This window comes from Venturia canescens, chromosome 11 (assembly GCF_019457755.1).
Source record: "Venturia canescens isolate UGA chromosome 11, ASM1945775v1, whole genome shotgun sequence".
Classification (NCBI taxonomy): domain Eukaryota; kingdom Metazoa; phylum Arthropoda; class Insecta; order Hymenoptera; family Ichneumonidae; genus Venturia; species Venturia canescens.
The window spans coordinates 9,788,324-9,807,178 of NC_057431.1; the positions used below are offsets into that span (position 1 = coordinate 9,788,324).

Here is an 18,855-nt window from a genome sequence, read left to right on the forward strand (position 1 = left end):
AAAATTTTTTTTGTTTTTTTTTTTTTTTTTTTTCAATTTATGAACCAATGTAGGAATAAGCTTTATTGAGTTCATTGGTTTCTGGTTTATTTGTCATTCAACCAAATTTTGAATAATGCTTTAAATCGGTGTCTGCATTTTAATTTAATAAATAAAACTGAAAAAAATACTTCATTTGTGAAATTCATTATTTTTTTTATTCGAAGAATGTGATTTGAGATCAGGAATGTATGGGAGGGTTTGAAGGATCAAAAAATTTTTTTAAATATCTTTTTTTCGCGTTTTACATAAATTCAAGATAATAAAGCATTTTTCCATCACAATTATTTTGGATTTCAACAGTTTCGTCAATGGGCACGTTGATTTTTATGAATATTCATGGAAAATTCAATTATTTCCAATGACACATCATTTTATATTGAGAAGTTACAATAATTTGAGGAAAAAAAGTATCAAAGCTCGAGAACGCATCGATGTGTGTACAAAAAAAGGGGAGGTGAAACGAGGAAAATCGGAGTGATGGAGACTCGGTTGAAGTTCCTTTTTCTTGACCTTTCTTCTTTTGTTTCCTTTCATGAAGTAGAAAAATACGAATGGTGAATATTTATTTTAATCCGTTTGGTTTAATGGGCCCTTAAAGACGGCAGAGTCGAGGAGCCGGGGCGGGGGGGGGGGTCGAATCGTCCATTCGCATCTGTTTGAGAAGCAATTGAAAATATCCGGGCAAAAGCCTAGAGCTCCGTAGGGAAAAGAAACTCTAATGAGGCAGAAATAATTGAATTTCAATACCTCTTCAAATCCCTCCTATGTGTGCTTTAGAACTATTACGAATTCCTTTTCGAGTCTTAATTTTCTACCGATTCATTCCGACCCCCCCGCCCTGGCCCACATTCAATAATAATTTTTCTTTTTTGCATCGAAGAATTTGATTAAAAATCATAAATTTATCGTTTTCAGTAGAATTTTCCATGAATTTTACGTTCCAGAATATTTTTCCAGTAGGCCAGAAATTTCGATGAAATTTCAGGCGTAAACCTCTTGCCTCATATTCTAATGCTTTCAAAGTATATTTCGAGCGAATGAAAAAATAAAAAAATCGATTTTACAAAAATTCTGCAGTCGTTTTACCTCTCAACGATCATTAAATTATCTGCAGTGATGAATTTTATTAAAAATCATAAATTTCTCGATCCACAATAATTCTTCGGTATTTCCATATCCCTCGAAACATTGTGAACCTGTTTTTGTTTCGTGCATCGATGAAATTCATAAAAACCAATGAACCTTTAACCAGGAATTAATCTCTGGCTCGACTATAGAAAAAAGTGTCGTGTTGAAAACCCCTTAAATTGTGTAAAAAATAATTTTATTTATCTCACAATTTTCATTGAAATGTCAAACGTTTTTTCATCACATTTGCAAATCGTGCCTGAAAAGATATTCGAAAAAATCTTCAAGCGTTACTTGTTTTTGTGTTCGCTATTTCAAAAGGTGAAATTCCACATTTGTGGGTCTGCTATTGTATAAATGCGAAGGGGTTGAAGGAGAACGACCTACAATAATAATCCAAAGGGTGCATATATTCAGCCTCGTGTAAATATATAGAGAGTGAGAGAGCTTTTGGAACTTTGCTTTTCTCTTCCTCCTCCCCCTCCACAGCCCCAATCCTTCTGATTTCTCGAGGACGTGCTACCTCCAGTTTTCTCTCTGCTCCCATGAGCTTTGTTGTTTTGATCACTTGTCAGAGAAATTAATCGCTTGTCTTGTTTCTAATTGACCCACTTTTTGGACACAGCATTCTCGTTCCAGCCCCCACCTCTCTGCCCTTTTCTCTTTTTTTTTTACCTAAAATCTCTTTCTCTGTCTCGCCAGTGTATTTTTAGTTAGCGTCGTGCTAACGTTACAATACCCATTTGCACGTCGCGTGTTCGATAATTTCTTCATCAACTCTTTCCCTCCTACCTGGTGGGTAATTCATTGTGATTATTCCATTCTTTTTTCAATTTTTTCCCCCTCGCTCTTGACGACGAAGAATTTGACGTATGCGCCACTTTCTTTGGCCAAAAATGTCACACTAAAGCTCTACACGAAAGAGCTAATAATAGTCTTGGTCTTCGCCATTTGAACAGTCAAAATAGAAAATATCGAATTCGAAGGTTTTTTTTCAATTTTATTTTTTGTTGTACTTAACCACACAAATGTCTGTGGATACTAAACCAATTAAGGCTTTATTTGTGTGCACTTGAGATGGGCGGAAAAATCGAAATTTTTTTCATCAGATTCTCTTCAAGTTCAATATCTGAAAAATATTCTTACGAGATTTCATAAAGATCGGAGCCTCAGATTCGTGGTTAAATGCGATTATCTCAGAATCGTTTGTTTTTTTTTTTTAAATACCTTTGCAGTGGACACGATTACTAAAAAACTATTAAACCGATCCACACCAAATTTATACCACTTATTTACTGTAATAATAGCTAGAGCCTGACCGAAGGATTTCGTATTTTGTTGGGGAAAAAAATTGTAACGAAAAAAACGAAAATTTAGCACCTCAGAAAATGAATTTTTTGTTAAAACTGTCGCCATTTTTTTTTTAAATCAACATTTTTGCAAATCCTTCGTCCAGGCCCAAGCTATTATTATAATAAATAAGTGCTGGTATAAATTTGTTATGGATCAGTTTTTTAGTTATGTCCACTGCGACTGATGCTCAGAAAAAGGTGCTGGAGTTTCAAAAAAATTGTACAAGATTGTTCACAGTTTTTCTGCACTGCACTTTATTTAAGACCTTAATCGTATTTGCCACATGAATTAATCGAGATTTCAAGTTGGTACACGAACAAATTTTAATCAATCAAATTATTTGACTCCTATTGAAGTGAAGTCAACGAACCTCGTCGCATCGGACTAGAACAGAGTTGATCGATTTTAGCAAACATTTGATTAGCCCCATAACGTAGTTTTATTTTTTTCAATCATTAACGACGATAATAAATAATAAAAAAATTGGTTGAAAGCGATATTTTACTATGTGGACAAACGAGAAGCATTTTTTGCCCACTCGCATTCACAAACTCCGTTCGTCCCCTCCCTTCTTGCCCCGCGTACCCGCAGGTAGGATTTTAATTTCGAACAGTAGATAAAACGATGTGTAGCTCGGTAGACTGCACCCCTGGATGAGAAAACAGACCGCGAAAGCATAATAATGATGAAAGAAAAAATTCAAAAAATAAAACAAGAATCAAGAGCCCCGGAGAAGCTTTTGTCCTTTCAACTGTATCCAAGTGGAAAAAGTCGAGTCGGATCAGACCAGCCAGAAAAAGTGTAACGCCCACTATAACTGTGCATTGGAATCTCGGTCTCGTCTCTTCCTCTCTTTCTCTCTCTCTCTCTCTCGTTTAATCGTCATCCGCTTTTTCCTTAGCCTACATGTATTTCCAATTTTTCGTACAATTAGCCAACATTTATTATTATTTCGATTGGCCCTTTTCATTTCTATCATTTCCTGCAGTATGCGAAACAACCAACATTTTTTATACTTTCGACCGATTATTGCGATTCGCTCCAAAACAACATCGTCGTTCTTCCATTCTCTAGTTTTTAACACAAATCGATAAGAAATGTAAAAATTTTGAATATTCGTAATAATCGGTGTTTCAAATTCTAAATTTTTATTTCAAAAATCTCGAGTGTCATCGTTTTTCTCAACTTTTGTGTGCTATCGTTTCCATTCCAATTAATAGCCGCGAACGCGTGGACGCAAAAAAAAGAAGCAAAAATGGAAGGAAGAAAAGTGGGAAGAAGAAGAAGGGAAAATAAAACAGAAGCGGAAAAGCAAGTCCGATTTTTCGGTCCGTCGCAGTTGCGGCGTGTTTTTTTTCCGTCCCCTGCCCCGTTTCTTTTATTTTCCTTTCACATCCCACTGAGAACTCCAGACGTCGTGTTCTCCTACACATCGAGGGTGTCGGACAAAGGCCAAGAGTGGTGGGCTGTTGTTTTTATTTGTATTTTTTTTTCTTTCTCACTGGGAAAGGAAAGTGAGAAGATCGAAATAAAAAACGCGAGGGAAAAGAGAAAAAAGAAAAAAGCAGCAAAATTTATTTCCCGTTTATTTTTTCTAATCATTTTTTTATCATCAACAATGCTGGATATTGGCTGATGTTTGCATTATCCAATTTGATGACTATTTCGAATGATTTGACGAGAAAAGAAATGATAACGAAGTCGTATGGATATTTTATTGAATATTTTGTTCAAATATTTTATTCCTTCCCCTGAAATGAACTCAGTTGCAATTGCATTAGAGAAAATATCGGAAAAGGGAAACGAGAGCAAAGACAAACAGAAAGATACATATGAGCTAAAGTTGGATGTGAAAAAAGCGCAGGGAATAAAATAAAAAAAAAAATAAAAAAAAAAGAGAGAGAGAATCGAGAGGGGATGAAAGATCGACCCAGTAGAAAAAGCTGCCAAGAGAGTCGAAGTCTGGCAAACGCAATACCGAGTGACCGAGCAAACCGAGAGAATGCGAGAGTCCCTTGTGCCTCTGGCACAGGGACACACAATCCATTTGCTTGATACAGTTTTCTCGTTATTTTTCTTTCACTTTTTTATTTTTTTTTTGTTCATCATTTTTTACAAACATAAATATACATCGCGAAATTTTATTCTTGTTTATTATCTTCGTCTGCCCATCGTTGGACGACGAAATATTGAGAATTGGAAAAATTTGGAAGAGCGAATTATCATTTTTTTTTTTTACAGAGAAAATATATTTAATTTATTCACCTCATTCGTAATGTTCCAGAGAGCAGTTTATACAAAATATCGAAACTGTAATTCTGGAGAAACGAGTGCAAATAATCTTGAAAAATATTTTTTTAAAAACGTGCTTTTTCGAATCGATTTTGATCTCGATCTTAAGGCCTTAGGCCACTAGAGGCCGAAAAAAATAGGCTTTTTGGGAATTTTTTTTCAGAAATACTACAAATTAAATCGAGATAACAGAAACGTGATTTTATTATTCATATCAGTGACTGCTTACAATAATTTTTTTGAAACGATTTAGTGCAAAATGGCGGCTGTGCAGCGTTTTTGCGATGGCTCAACTTTTCAAGTTGGCCGGACTCATAACTCAGGCAATTTTCAACCGATTAACTTGAAATTTTGAAAATATCTTGAAAAATACATTGTCTATGGAAGTACGTAGGATTTTTTTTTTATATTGCGTAGTTCATTCGTTATTAACAATTATCTGACAATTCTTCAATTCTCAAGTTTCTCAAGATCTTCACTTTCTACTTTAGAAGGGCGCCATTTGGTCAAAAATCAATATATCGCAAAAATCCTACGTACTTCCATAGACAATGTATTTTTCAAGATATTTTCTAAATTTCAAGTTAATCGGTTGAAAATTGCCTGAGTTATGAGTCCGGCCAACTTAAAAAGTTGAGCCATCGCAAAAACGCTGCACAGCCGCCATTTTGCACTAAATCGTTTCAAAAAAATTATTGTAAGCAGTCACTGATATGAATAATAAAATCACGTTTCCGTTATCTCGATTTAATTTGTAGTATTTCTGAAAAAAAATTCCCAAAAAGCCTATTTTTTTCGGCCTCTAGAGTGGCCTAAGGCCTTAAGGCAGGTTTCTCATCGAAAGATGAATAAAAGAATTCACAAGAAACAAAAAACGGAGCGAATACAATATCATCTCCTCGTTGAGTGACCTTTCGCCTGGTCTGACCCAGCTCGAGGCATTACTACTTACGTTCGGTTACTGTGAGATATTGTGGGGAAGTAGTGACGGCGAGGCTTTGGTCAGACGTTAAAAGCAGCGAGTTAAAAGTCACTAGTCCAGTCGTGTTTCAACGTCGTTATGCTTCGCCACTCTTTCTTATACTCAATTCCCCTTCGATATTGCACTCTCGTTCATGTACCTGCCATTCCGTTTCTTTTTTTCCCTTTTTTTACTCCTTTTTTTACACAGTTTTGTTTCTTATTCGTAATACGTACTTTATGCTTTTTCTTGAATCGAGAATGGAAATTCCAAGTACCATTTACAACGATTGCAGAGCCCGGAATAAGGGGGATGAGGGTAGAATGAAATTGGAACACGAGAGATCCGATAAAGTGGAGAAGAAAAAAAATAAAGAAATAAAAAAAACGAAGGAAAACCATCTTAGGCTACGAGCAGCCTGCACTTTGATTCCGATCGTCTCCACGTATCAGGGAAATTAAATTTCGATTTGAATTCATTCAGTTCTATAAACAATGATTTTCTTTCGAGTTTTCAGCCAATTTATCATTCGACGAAGATTAAGGAGGCATTTTATAGGTTTTTCAGTCGACCCAATTCCTAGGGGTTGTTTAGCATTGATTTTGAAACATTGTGTTGCTGGAAGACTCGAAGAGTTTGAAATTATTTTGAGAAAATTTTACTATCGACACTCGCCACTTGAATTTTTCGAGCTTTAAAAAAAAAAAAAGAAGAATTTTCGAAATTTTTTAAATTCGTTTTTGGCATTTATTTCTTTTGTTTGTCAAGATTTAACTGAATTTGAGTGAAATTTGAGTCACTTTTGATCGACACGATGGAAAATAAATAAATAAATAAATACGTGAAAAAGAAAATGAACGGTGAAATGAGAAGCAAAAAATAAAATCAAATGAAAGCGATTCTCCAGTATTTTAAACTGAGCGGGGAGTCTCACTCCACGTGCTTAAGACGTAAACTTTTGCTCCGAAAAGTTTCTTCGTACTCGGGACCAGTTCGTGTGTATTTTTTCTCCTTTTTTTCTCAAACCCCATGCTCTCGTTTGCTCCACGTTTTTCCATCTTCTTCTTACTCCGTTCGTTTACCCGAAGCATAAAATACACTATAAAGGTGTGTCTATGCGTGTGTACACAGTGCCAGGAACGATAACGACTGGCAAGCAGACTCTCAACGAGCATTAAAATCAGTTCTCGTTTTCTACGTTTTTGCCGACCGGTAGTGCCACCCCCGCACTCACTTTTTACACTGCTCAACTATTTTCTTTCTCCCTCTTCCCCTCCTCGCCTCCCTCTCCTTATTTCTCCAGAGTTTCTCACCGACGTACGTCTTTGCTCGTAATTAGCAATCTTTTTTTACGGCTCTTTCACGAGCCTCTTTTTATTTTTATTTTTATTTTTATTTTTATTTTTATTTCTCCTCCTCCCGCGGGACACTGTCCAACCTTTTTTTTCTTCCTTTGTTTACTCCATTTTTTTCGCCAAATAATCCTTTCCAACGGTCCGGAGGCATGCGGAATAAGCATCTCTCTGCTCGTATATACCACTCCTCAAAACGCCACTTGTACTCGATCGTTTAATTTTTTATTTCATTTTTACGAGCTCACTTTGAGCGAAGAAATAAACTCTGTACTTTTCGATTCACTCATCGAAGCACGAGCCTTTTTAACTGCATAACTTTGAGAAGAATTTTCAACGATCGTCGAATAAATGTAGATTTTTTTCCATTTTGCCAACAATACTGGTCAGACGGTTTTTTCTTTTATCAATTTTTGAATATTCATTTTTGGGATCAGTCTCGAAATGTACTGGCTAAAAATTCAGTCAACTGACTCGACATATTTGCATGATTATTCTTGAAATTATATTCACTCGAAGAAAAGGTGTGACGACAAAAAAGATAAATTTGACATTCACTATGTTAGGCTTTTAACAACTTTTTCGAGTGAGGAATTTAAGAGGGGGTTCATTGTGAGAAATTATGCGCTGAATTCAGTGAAAAGTCCTGCTAAAGGACGAGGGTCGTCTCGTGCTAAAAAAACTGGCGGATTTTCCAGCCGGAAATGTGAGAGCTCCATAAGAAGATTTTTCTCCCTCTATTTTTCTAATTACGAATATTTAAAGAAGAAAATGTAACAATAAAATAGCTCGGGCGCTTCAGGCTTTGTACTTTTCTTAAAAGTATTCTCGATCGAAAAAAACGAGATAAAATGAGCAATATTTTCGTTCATTATTTTCAGAATCCATCGAGTAGCAATAAAAATACATTTCTTTTTCATCTACGTCGTCCAGAGAAATATTTTTTTATATGCTACCCTCACATTTTTAAAACTCCTTTTAAAGAGGAATTTCGAGTTACAAATTCGGAGATAATTGCGAAAAAATAGACACAGCTTATCTCGGAAAATGAGGTCGAAGCCCTGCGAGGCTCCTCGATGATGGGACACGTGTCTAGAGCCATTTAAAAAAATGAAAAATTTCGCACAATTTGTAAGCGAAAATATATTCGTGCTCTCTCGCAGAGGACTACGAGGACGAGGGTTGAGCTTCTGTGGTACGTATAAAGCACCGCAATGCAGGCAAGGGCGTTGTCAGGGAGACCCTCGTGGTGTGACGACCCTTCCCCATAACATTCTCGTCTCGCGAGGCGCTCTCTCACGTTCCCTCTCGCCTATCCTCGTCCTTCCGCAGGTGCCTTAACGTTAAGCGATCTATAGGAACACACGTGTACACATACATTTTTACGTCTGCCTAGGAAGGGTGCATAACCCTTACTGTGTTCTCCCAATCTTCGCCATCTTGTACTGGAGGGAAAAAAAATGTTCCTACTTCGGGTTCGCTGGGGATTAAATTTTCGTGCGAATTTAATCTTTTCCATTGTGATCGATTGCTTATTTTCTCTTATAAATTCTTACGAAAATGTGCACTTTGAGAAACTGATTATTGTGGAAAAAAAAATCATTGTTGTAAAGATTTGAAATTTTCGAAAATTTTAAAAAACAAAATTAACACGAAGAACAGTCATTGCGAAGATCGTAACTACGATAAATTATCATTGCAATTATCATTCTGTTCCAGGTCGACCTTAAACCCCTGAGAGAACCGGCGATCGCGGTGCCATCGCCAAAACTCGTGGAAAAGAGAAAGGCCGAAGAGGCAGACGCCAGCAAAGACCTGAAGAAGGTGAGACAGAGTTCAGTACATTTTGGCCACCCCAAAACTTCCATTTCCCCTGCAGCATCAATGGCTCCCTCGCTTATAAACAAGACATAAAAATTCTTATTTTCACTAGAAAAAAAAATCAATTTTTCCAATTTTTTATCTCATTTCTAAGACGCGATTGGAGAGCCGATAGCACGAAGGCAAAGAGTGTATTTTAAATTCAAAAATTTTCAATTGAAAAAAAAATAATTCACCGAATTTTTTACTTTTCCCGTCTGAGAATCCTCCACAAATTTCATCAACCTTTCCGAATACCTGTTACTCGGGGGGTCTCCTATTTCACGTTTCATTGCCCGTACTTCGGTGTGTCCCACTTCTTGGCTCAGCATCCGGCCTTCCTATATAGTGTCCAAATGGCTTCGCCTCTTCCCAACTAAACTCTCGCTCGCACTCCTTCCCCTCGCTGCCCTCCTCCGGTTCTCATTCACCCTTACGGAGCTTCGCCACAAATTCCAAATGGGAAACTCAAACTATCAGCCATCTACACTGCATTTATATTTTTTTTATTTTTTTTCGTACCAAGAGTTTGCACGATGTATCAGCACGTGTCTATGCCTATACTTGTACACGTATCGTAGATGGCAACAGGCGTTTTCGTCGATCCCTGTGGCACTCAATTTCTCTTTGCTTCCACCTCGACTTATTTATTGCACATTTATCAGTTTCTCTTAAAACAATGCTAACAAAATTCAATACAGTTATAAAATAATGGTTGCTCGTCAAACGAAATAAAGTTATTAAATATAAGCACTTCAGCTGGTAAATAATGATATAAATCATCGAATATGAAATTATTTGAATTTGTAGCATTTCATTGATGAATTAATGCGAATAATGATCTTTTGAACGATCAATTCAAAACGTGACAAATTAATAGTTGATGTACAAGCTGAAGATAAATATAAAATTGTGCATACATGTGTGAACATAAGAGATATCACTGCTGCTGAGATAAAACAAAAAAATAAAACTCGAGGGGCTAACGTCACGAAAAAAAGGTTCAATTGTTGTTTGGTTTGCTAGTTAACAGTTGTTATTCCTTCTGTTCTTCATTGATCCCATTAAGGATGTACGTGTGCGTCGTACTAGTCAGTTGACAGTCTTTTCATATTTTTCTAAAAAGAATTAGCCCGGTCATTAATATATAGCACAATATTAGTAAAAAAAAAGTGTTATCTTAAGGAGTTTCGGTGCAGTAAACCAAAATGCTTAGGTTATTTTGAATTTTTTTTCCCATATGTTCGTCGATAATGTCAAAGCCCACCTGCAAAAATTGAAATTGATTCACAACACAGTTTTAGAGAAATAAATTTTTTTATGAAGCGTCTTAACACGGGATTAGATGGCACAAACCACATTTTTTTTTATCATAATTTAAAAAATGCTTACACAGTAAAAAGAAAAACACCAACTTCCACGCGAACTTCAAACTACGCTCCCGTCCTAACAAGCGACATTATCGACTGATTATCGACGGATTTTTTTATATATAAATTCAATTGAAATTAGTTTTATCGTACATCATTCTTTTCGTTATAAAAAAACGAAGAAAATGGTGTAGGATAAAGTCAGTTTAGCATCGTAGGACCGGATTTATAAGCAGAAAAAGAGTGGGGTGCGTTCAAACCCCGGTCATGAGGTTGAGGGTATGAAAAAAGGCACATGAGGTGTAGGGTTAAACTGATAATTGTGTCAAATTTTCAAGAAGTTTCTCTGCATAGTTTGTCTGATTTTCGTAAAAACAAATTACTGAACTGCTCATTTTCCATCGACCCGCTACGGTCGAAGAAAGTAACGGCAACGTTGCATTATGTCAGGATCGGCGCGAAATTTCAAACAGTCAAGTGGAGTGGATAAATGAAGTTATGTGTATCGTATGAAACCGAGCAGCAATATTCATATTTTTTCCAGCCTCTGTCTGTTTCACTCTTTTATCATGAACAGCTTCGGTCACCCATTTGCCTTTCCACCGTTTTCTTGGCACCATTACGATAATAACAAAAAAAATCAATTCAATACTACTGACAAAATGATCGCGAGGTTGAAACTTCGAGGTTAGATTGCCCACACAGCTGTTCGAGAGGACCTGTCGACAGAGCAGGCCGGCCACTACACGCGAAACGAAACACGACGGAGCAATGCCGCGGTTGTCCACGTTCGCGTCACATTTTCGATAATTTTTAGAAATAACATAAAAAATATCCATAACATGTAAAGTAAACTACAACATTAATCATTACAGAAAATATGGATGGATACATAATTACACACATATTATTCGTAATAAAGCCTACTCTTAATAATGAAAAGTGAGAGTGCAGAAGTTGGCGCCCTGCTAGAATACAATGGATTTGCCACCCTGATCCCCCCCAAAGATAAGCTGTACCGAAACTCCTTAAGGTGAAGGATCAGTCACCTAACCTCGCCTCGAATTTTCGAAATGAAAATTCTCCGCTGTCGTTTGACTAATCAAAAAAAGGCTCTGTCAGCGGACGCGGAAAGATGGCAAAAATACGCTGACAGGGGCTTTTTTTTATTGATCAAACCGTGTCGCAGATATTCAATTTCGAAAATTGCAGCTATCTCTCTCGCACTCACGGTGGCGAGATAGCGACTGCTCCATTACCTTAATTTTTTCATCGCAAATAATGTTTAAGTTGAGTTCATTGCATAACATATTTCATTCAGAGTCTTTCACATTATTCGATAGTACATTGGGAAATGGCAACGTTTGACAATGTTGAACATAGTCAGTTGACAGATTAGGTCAGAGATCGCCATATTCCCTTTTTATAAAATAAGGTTGTGACGCGTGAATTAGCGCGTCATTGTCATCGCTTTTCCGCGATTCCGATTGGTTCTTAAAGCAGGAGCATTGTGGGGCTAAATTCATTTGGAAAAAGTAACGTTTACTCGTCCTGTCAAAATGACAGCTTGGAATTCAAACCATCTTTGACATTTCGTCGATATCGTTTCGCTCTACTCGACTCCTCGAAAATTCTTCAAATTTTGTTGAATGACTGTTTGGTTTAATAGTTATTAATGAGTTGAATTATTAAATGTAAATGAATCCTGGTAAAAATAAATAAAAAGTTACGCTATGCAAGAAGATGACGCGCGCGGTATAACCGTAAAAAGTACAGCTGTCACTTCCATTGACAATATGTTATATTGCGCTGTATATGACAAGTGACGTGTAGGGCTAAAAAATTTCAAAATTCTGTAACCATTTGTCGTCTTCGACTCAACAATTCTAATTCAAATGACCGTTGACCCCTCTTTTTTAAAGTGCCATTAGATTCCGGGCGATTCAATTTTTTTTTTTTTTTTTTTTTTTTTTTTTATTCGTTTTTTATCTTTTTTTTTTCTCTTCGTTTTTAATTTTCGATATCTAATTTAGAAATGTATCAAATTTTGAGTTGAAGATGGTTGGAGAGGCCAGTGAGTCATTGTGGCCATAAGTGACATGTTAATTTCTGTACTTTTCGACTGTTAATATTCCAACCAAACTGTCGATGAGGGGACTTGAAATTTCACAGACATATAGGAAAGAAATGTTGGATTGTAAGACAAAAAAATTAGAGTGCTGTCTAAAAACAGCCTTCGTGCCTGTACATCCTCAAATAAAAATAAACCATTAAACATATATTAAAAATCCTATATTGATAATAAAATTGATAGTGATAGATGAAAATAAAAATGAAAATGATATCAAGATATTCGAGTATTAGTATTCAAATGAAAATTAATAAAATTGAAAAATTATTTTTTATTACAATTGCGTACGAAGTTTTATATAAATCCATCCATCCAAACGGTATTTGTTTACAAAATAAACAAAAAAACACCTGAAATTTCAATGTTTACACTGTTCACATCGCTTAAGACAGTCCATGCACGAAACCATTTTCTTAAGATAGTCGGGAAATTTGTACAGAGCTTAAATGGGTAATCGACTGACACGCGTATCAAATTCTAAAAGGTTCGTCTTATTAGATATTGGGATAAACGTGCGTTTAAATATGAAGAAACATACACAGGGTTATAGAGACTAGGCTTAAAAAATCATTCATCTTTCCATATAACGAATGAGCACTTCTTACGAAGTTTATGAAAAAGTACACGATAATAATGAAGCATATAATGAAGGTCTGGGAAAAAATTCGGGACGATTGTCTTGCTAGTAATAAAAATCATAACGTAAACGACTCTAGAACCTTAAGGAGTTTCGGTACAGGCGATACAATGTTGCCATGCTAAACCATGCTAAAAACATAAAAAATTTTAAAAAGTTCAGAATTTTATAAAATTTGGTGAACATATTCTTTAGTGCCAAATTTGGCAATACAAATTTTACGACGCTGAAGTTTGCAACGTTGGACTCCAACGGAATGAACGAAAAAAAGATTTGTAACTCACCAATTTTTGATTTCACGAATCATTGGTGCAGGTTGAAAAACTACGAATTGCAAATTCGGCATAGAAAACAATTGGAGATTCATTGGAATTATTTGAGAGGTTTTTTAAAGCATTTCGTTGGACTCCAACGTTGCAAACTTCAGCGTCATCAAATTTTTTGAAATTTTTTTTCTACACAGTTATCGAGTATTTGACCACTAATGTTCACGTGTATAAGCATAGCGTTTCCATACATTCCGAGCATAAGAAATCTGCTTTAATGCGTAATTACTCGATAACTAAGTAGAAGAAAATTTTGAAAAAAATTGTGTTTTCGCACTTGTGTTGAAGAACATTATCACCAAATTTCATCAATTTTTTAATATTTAGACTTCTGTACCGAAACTCCTTAAAGATTGAACGAAATTGGTAATCAGCACTCGTGTAATCTCACATTTGCTTATTTCGACATTTTGTTTCCTCTTGGCTCGGACCATTCTTTTCATTAATATTTTTTTCTTGATCCATTTCTCGTTGTGTTTTCCCCTTTGCCCTCTCTGATGCGATTTCTTACATGAAAAACTATAGTATTTTAGCCAGAGACGAATGGAATTTCGGGTTTGGTCAGTGATGGATCCCCGATTAATTAATGGCTCGTAATTTCATTGGCCAAATGATAAGCTGAAAAAATGTATTTACAATTTCGAGTTAATAACTCCGACATGAATTTAAAGTGATTATATCTTTAATTAGGGAGTAAAAATCCATTCAATTTAGACACCTGTAAAATGAGCCACCTTAAAATCGATTAATTTCATAAGAGGGTGAATATTCGTGCTTTTCATAAGCGAATGTGTGATTTTTTTCGGTTCAATGATAATGATGATAAAGAATATTAATATTATAATTGTGCGAGAAGAATCTGGTGCGTGAGGAGGCTCGAAATCAGCTCGCATTGTAAAGGGGGTGTCTAAGATAGCTTCCTCTGTTGCGGGGGAACCCTCGTGATAGGCTCCGAAATGAGAAAAGAGGGAACGGAAAAGCCCTCCGAACGAGGGAAAGTTAAGAGAAGGAACAGGGGAAAAGAGGGGATGAGAGGAGATGGAATTGCGAGGAGTCGGTCGATACAGCCAAAAGTCCAGACCTCTCGCAGGAATCCTCCAGCATGTAATCAAGATGTACGAGAACCGAAAGAGGACCCACACAAAATTTTTGTATAAATTGACCCGAAAGCGTAAAGGAAAAAAAATTCAGATGACGTGCTTCGTCAAATATTTTTTTCAGGCTCACTTCCCTCTAGATTATGGGCTTTCGAACGTTTACCGCAACTCAGACTCGAGCTACGATTGGTGGACCTCCTTTTTTTTTTATTATTTTGACACTTGAGAATTCAAAATAACTCAGGTATCTTTGTAACGTTACGAAATCATTGAAAAATTATTAGAAAAAACATGTAATTCGGCTTCCATTAATTGAATTGAAAAAAAATTGTTTTTAATTTTTTGTTCGGATTTATTTGTTCACGTCTCGGTTGGAAAAAGAAAAATTCATCGATTTGAAAAATTGAGGTTGAAAAATGACTTGAATTTAGTTAACGCTTTTGAAATTCAACATAAAATTAGGCTGAAAATGAGGTTTAACGAACGACATGAATTAACAGGATTCAGCGTAAACGAACATAGAGTCGATGATGTAATTGTTCTCCGTTGCGGTGGACCCATTAATCGTGATCGGGCCTGTTAATTAAAAGCCCTCGTTTGCACTACAAATTGTCCTGGATATTTCTCCAGGTTCCACTGACGTTTGGGCTCGTTCTCTCGTCCTCCCATGCGCGGCCATCAAGATCCATTATGATAATGCCCGCATACACATCCTCGTATACTGCTGCCAGTGATAATGTCAGTCACACGTGACAAACACACGAAAATTACACATATTCATAACACAAATGAAAATACCAAGCTTGGCCCTGGCTCAGAAAGCCAAATGCCACTCTGGAAGTCCCTGAAAAACGAGGAACTAATACGAGGCAGAAAACGAGTCGATTCTCCATTAAAATTTGACACACTTTTTCATCGAAAAGTTCGCAGAGCTTTTTACAATCGAAAATTCAGTGATTACGAACACCTTCGTACAATTATTTTTTAAATATAAATTAATGCATAAGCTTACACGTGTCGTTGATCGAGATTTAACATCCAAAGAAAAGCGAACACGATTCTCTCCCTTTTTTCTCAGTGCTTGGGCTCACATCTATATATTTTGTGGTCGCGTGCTCACACGATTCTTCGTACGATCGTAAAACCTAATTACCGAGCTCCTGGAGTCGTGCCACGAGACGAATCAACTTGATAACTTGTACCCCGAACGTTTAACTCCCACATGGACGTCCCGTAATACTACACATAATCGTATTTTATACACCAACATAAATTATTATGTTTTGTAGACAATCCACAGAGCAGAGCAGGTTAAATGGTCAGTAATGCAAATGTGTTCAACATCGATAATAAAACGGGTGGTTAGGTCATCGAGGTCATTTCCCGGCGAGGATTTAGCCAGTTTTTTCGCTGGAAAACTGCTTCGTGAGATGGAGAATTGAAGCTGATGAAACTGCGCGCTTTTAATGCTCGTGGCGACCAAATTATCGGAGATAGAGAAAAAATACATGGGACGAATTTTGTAGAGCGTTTCATTTCCTGCAAAAAAGTCCTTGACAGTATCTCCGTATTTTCAGTAGTTTACTCTCGAATAGGGGTTCGAAGACGGTGATGTAAAATAATTGAAGTTCGATGAGTTCGTTAACTTTGAACGCTCATTCTGTCAAAACTATCGGAGGTAGAGCAAAAATGCATAGGATCGATTCGACAGAGCAAAAAATTTTCTAACAAAAAGCTTTGAAACAATATTTTTGTATCTTTAGTAGTTTTCTCACAAAAACGGGTTGGAAGTCAACAGTTGTGGGATGCCGAAGTTTCATGGATTCGTACGATTTAAATGGCCGCTGCGTCCAAATGGTTAGGGATATGACAAAAATGCATGAGACTAAAGTTGTAGGGCATCGAATTTCCTATGAAAAAGTCACCCATTGTCTCCCTCTGCCTCCAGTATTCAAGTTCTGGGGGATCATCGAAAAGAGAACCGCGAATGACTCGACCTGCGACCTACCAGTTCGTCCTTCGGATTGATCTCGGGACTGGAGATAGAGAAACGGGGTCGGGGACTTTTTTGTAGGAAATTTTGTGCTCCACAAAAATGGTCCTTTCCATTTTTGCACCATCTCCGACCATTGGACCGTAAGTTTGTAAATAGTGATCAGATCGATAAAGTTCGAGGCTGAAAAGTCATCGCCACCTTAAAGTCATACGAGCGGAAACTTCCTCTATGATTGATGACGCACTTTCTTTTGTTTTGGAATCTCCGGTCGTCACACGTGACACTTTCAAGACGAAAAAATTCTTCATTTCGATTATAAATGGCGATAAATAATCGTTTATTACAGGAAATTGCTGATTCAGAGTTTCTCCATTTCCAATTTCCCCCGAGCGATTCAGACGCCGATAATCATCCAAATCTCAGCGATCTCGAGCTGCCCCGCTTTGATGGGCCCGATTTCTCACACGAGGTGCTTTCTCCTCCCCCTTAAATTGATCGAAGCTTCCTGTCTTTGCGATGACAAGCAGGGAACAAGCTGACAAAAGCCTCGAAAGCTGTTATCGAACCGATGTCATTTGCACCATTCGAACATAACGAAACTTCGCTTTTTTCTCACCAGAGCCAAAAGAAATATTTTTTTTTCGAACTCAAGTATAAAATTTGAGGTAAAATGAGAAAAATTCGAAAAAACGAACCGAAAAATGATGCCATAAGCATTATCTGCGTTCCAACCATGCAAAGCCGCATTCCTCGCTGCAATGCATCATCAAATTACGAATTGTTCGAACTTTTTGTTCCCGAGTTTATTGCAATAAACTGTCAAATTTACCAGCATTTGGCTGAAACAATGAAAAAACAAAAATTTCTTCCAAATTCCTCTTCGGACTGCTAAAAAGTTTGGCATTTTATTGAGAGAGTTCGCACGATCGGTGTTCGTGGATGAGAGACCTCGTGAATTCGAACAGTGGCTTGAGCAGCACGAGCCTGCCTGCTTTCACCCCAGAGGGTGGTTTTAAACTAATCGCCTCTGCATAGAGCAGAGAGTGGGAGTCTATTTGGAGCCTCGTTTCCTTTCCCTTATTCGTTTAGAAAATGACACCGGATCAATGATCTTCGAAATTGACGACTTTATTTGAACTCCATCAGCTTTTTTCAAATTGTCCGTCCTTTTTTTCATTCTTTTCTTCCCTTTTTCCCAATTTTGAAGCTTTTACTTCCAAATATTTATTTTCCCTCATTTTTTCTGCAATTTGAAGCTTTCTCCCTAAAATTTGTCTTTATCCTCGTTTTTCTGCAATTTTGACGCTTTTCTCCTTAAAATTTGTCTTTTTTTCTCACTTTCTGCAATTTCGAAGCTTTTCTCTCGAAATTTGTCTCGTGTCCACTTCTTTTTCTACAGTTTAAAGCTGTTTTTTTTTTTTCACTATTTGTATTCCGGTTGCAGGCGAAGTTGGAAACGAAAGCTCTGAAAGCGAAAAGGCCCGGATTCACGGACGAGCGTTACAACGAGACGAGTTATTACGTTGAGAATGGTGAGTGATTTTTTCCTCTTTTTATCACTCTGACGAAAGCTCCTCGAAATTATTTTGTTAATAATTTTCATTTGTTTTCCTGGCGAAGACGATCGATCGATAGTCATTTTTCATTAACTTTCATCGACTTTTCATGCTTCGCACATTTTCCGATGGAAACGAATTTCCACTAAGTGTCAAAAGGTTTCCAGCCAAAATCAACGGTTTCGACGCATTATTCGCAGTTTATTTGACTGTTCAATGAAAATTCCAGCAAAAAAGTCAGTTTACCTCGCTTCGCATGAGCTCTGGAACGTTCATGAGTGAGAAGCACGCGAGCGGTCATTATTTGTCAATTGTGACTGAGCATGCACAAAAAATTGCAGAAAATTTGCATTTTTTCATGAAAAAAAAAACCCCCAGTACTTCCATCTCAATTTTGATACGCTCGAAGAGCTCGCTGTCTTCAAAATTCTTACTTTTTTATTTCATTTTCACGAAGAAAATTTTCACCAATGAAAAATTGATTGAAAACGTGAATTTTTGAATTCCGAGCTCGAGTTCGTAGTCAGCGAGTCCCCGCGCAGTCGATAGACCCGCAGGAAGAGAAACGAGCCGAAAACCACGTTCCCAAAGGTCAAACAAAAGAGGGTGAAAAAGAAAAAGTTAAAAAATGAATGGAAAAAGAAAAGTGAAGTAAAAGTAAAACAATGGCCTCGCGAATGACACTTATCGAGTGTTTGAGGACGATTATTGAATGCGTGCTGACGTTCAATGGACCACTGCGAGCTCACTGGCG

General features: G+C 36.9%; 1 protein-coding gene across 2 annotated transcripts in view; it reads left to right on the plus strand.

Annotated features, from left to right (window-relative positions):
- The window catches only part of LOC122417695 (RNA pseudouridylate synthase domain-containing protein 2-like), a 114,370-nt gene that overhangs the window by 73,154 nt on the left and 22,361 nt on the right, over window positions 1–18,855 (plus strand). For both annotated transcript variants that reach the window (XM_043431457.1, XM_043431458.1), the window contains 2 exons: window positions 8,848–8,952; window positions 17,990–18,077. In XM_043431457.1, the coding sequence (XP_043287392.1) occupies window positions 8,848–8,952; window positions 17,990–18,077 (193 nt within the window). The remainder of the gene's footprint in view (window positions 1–8,847; window positions 8,953–17,989; window positions 18,078–18,855) is intronic.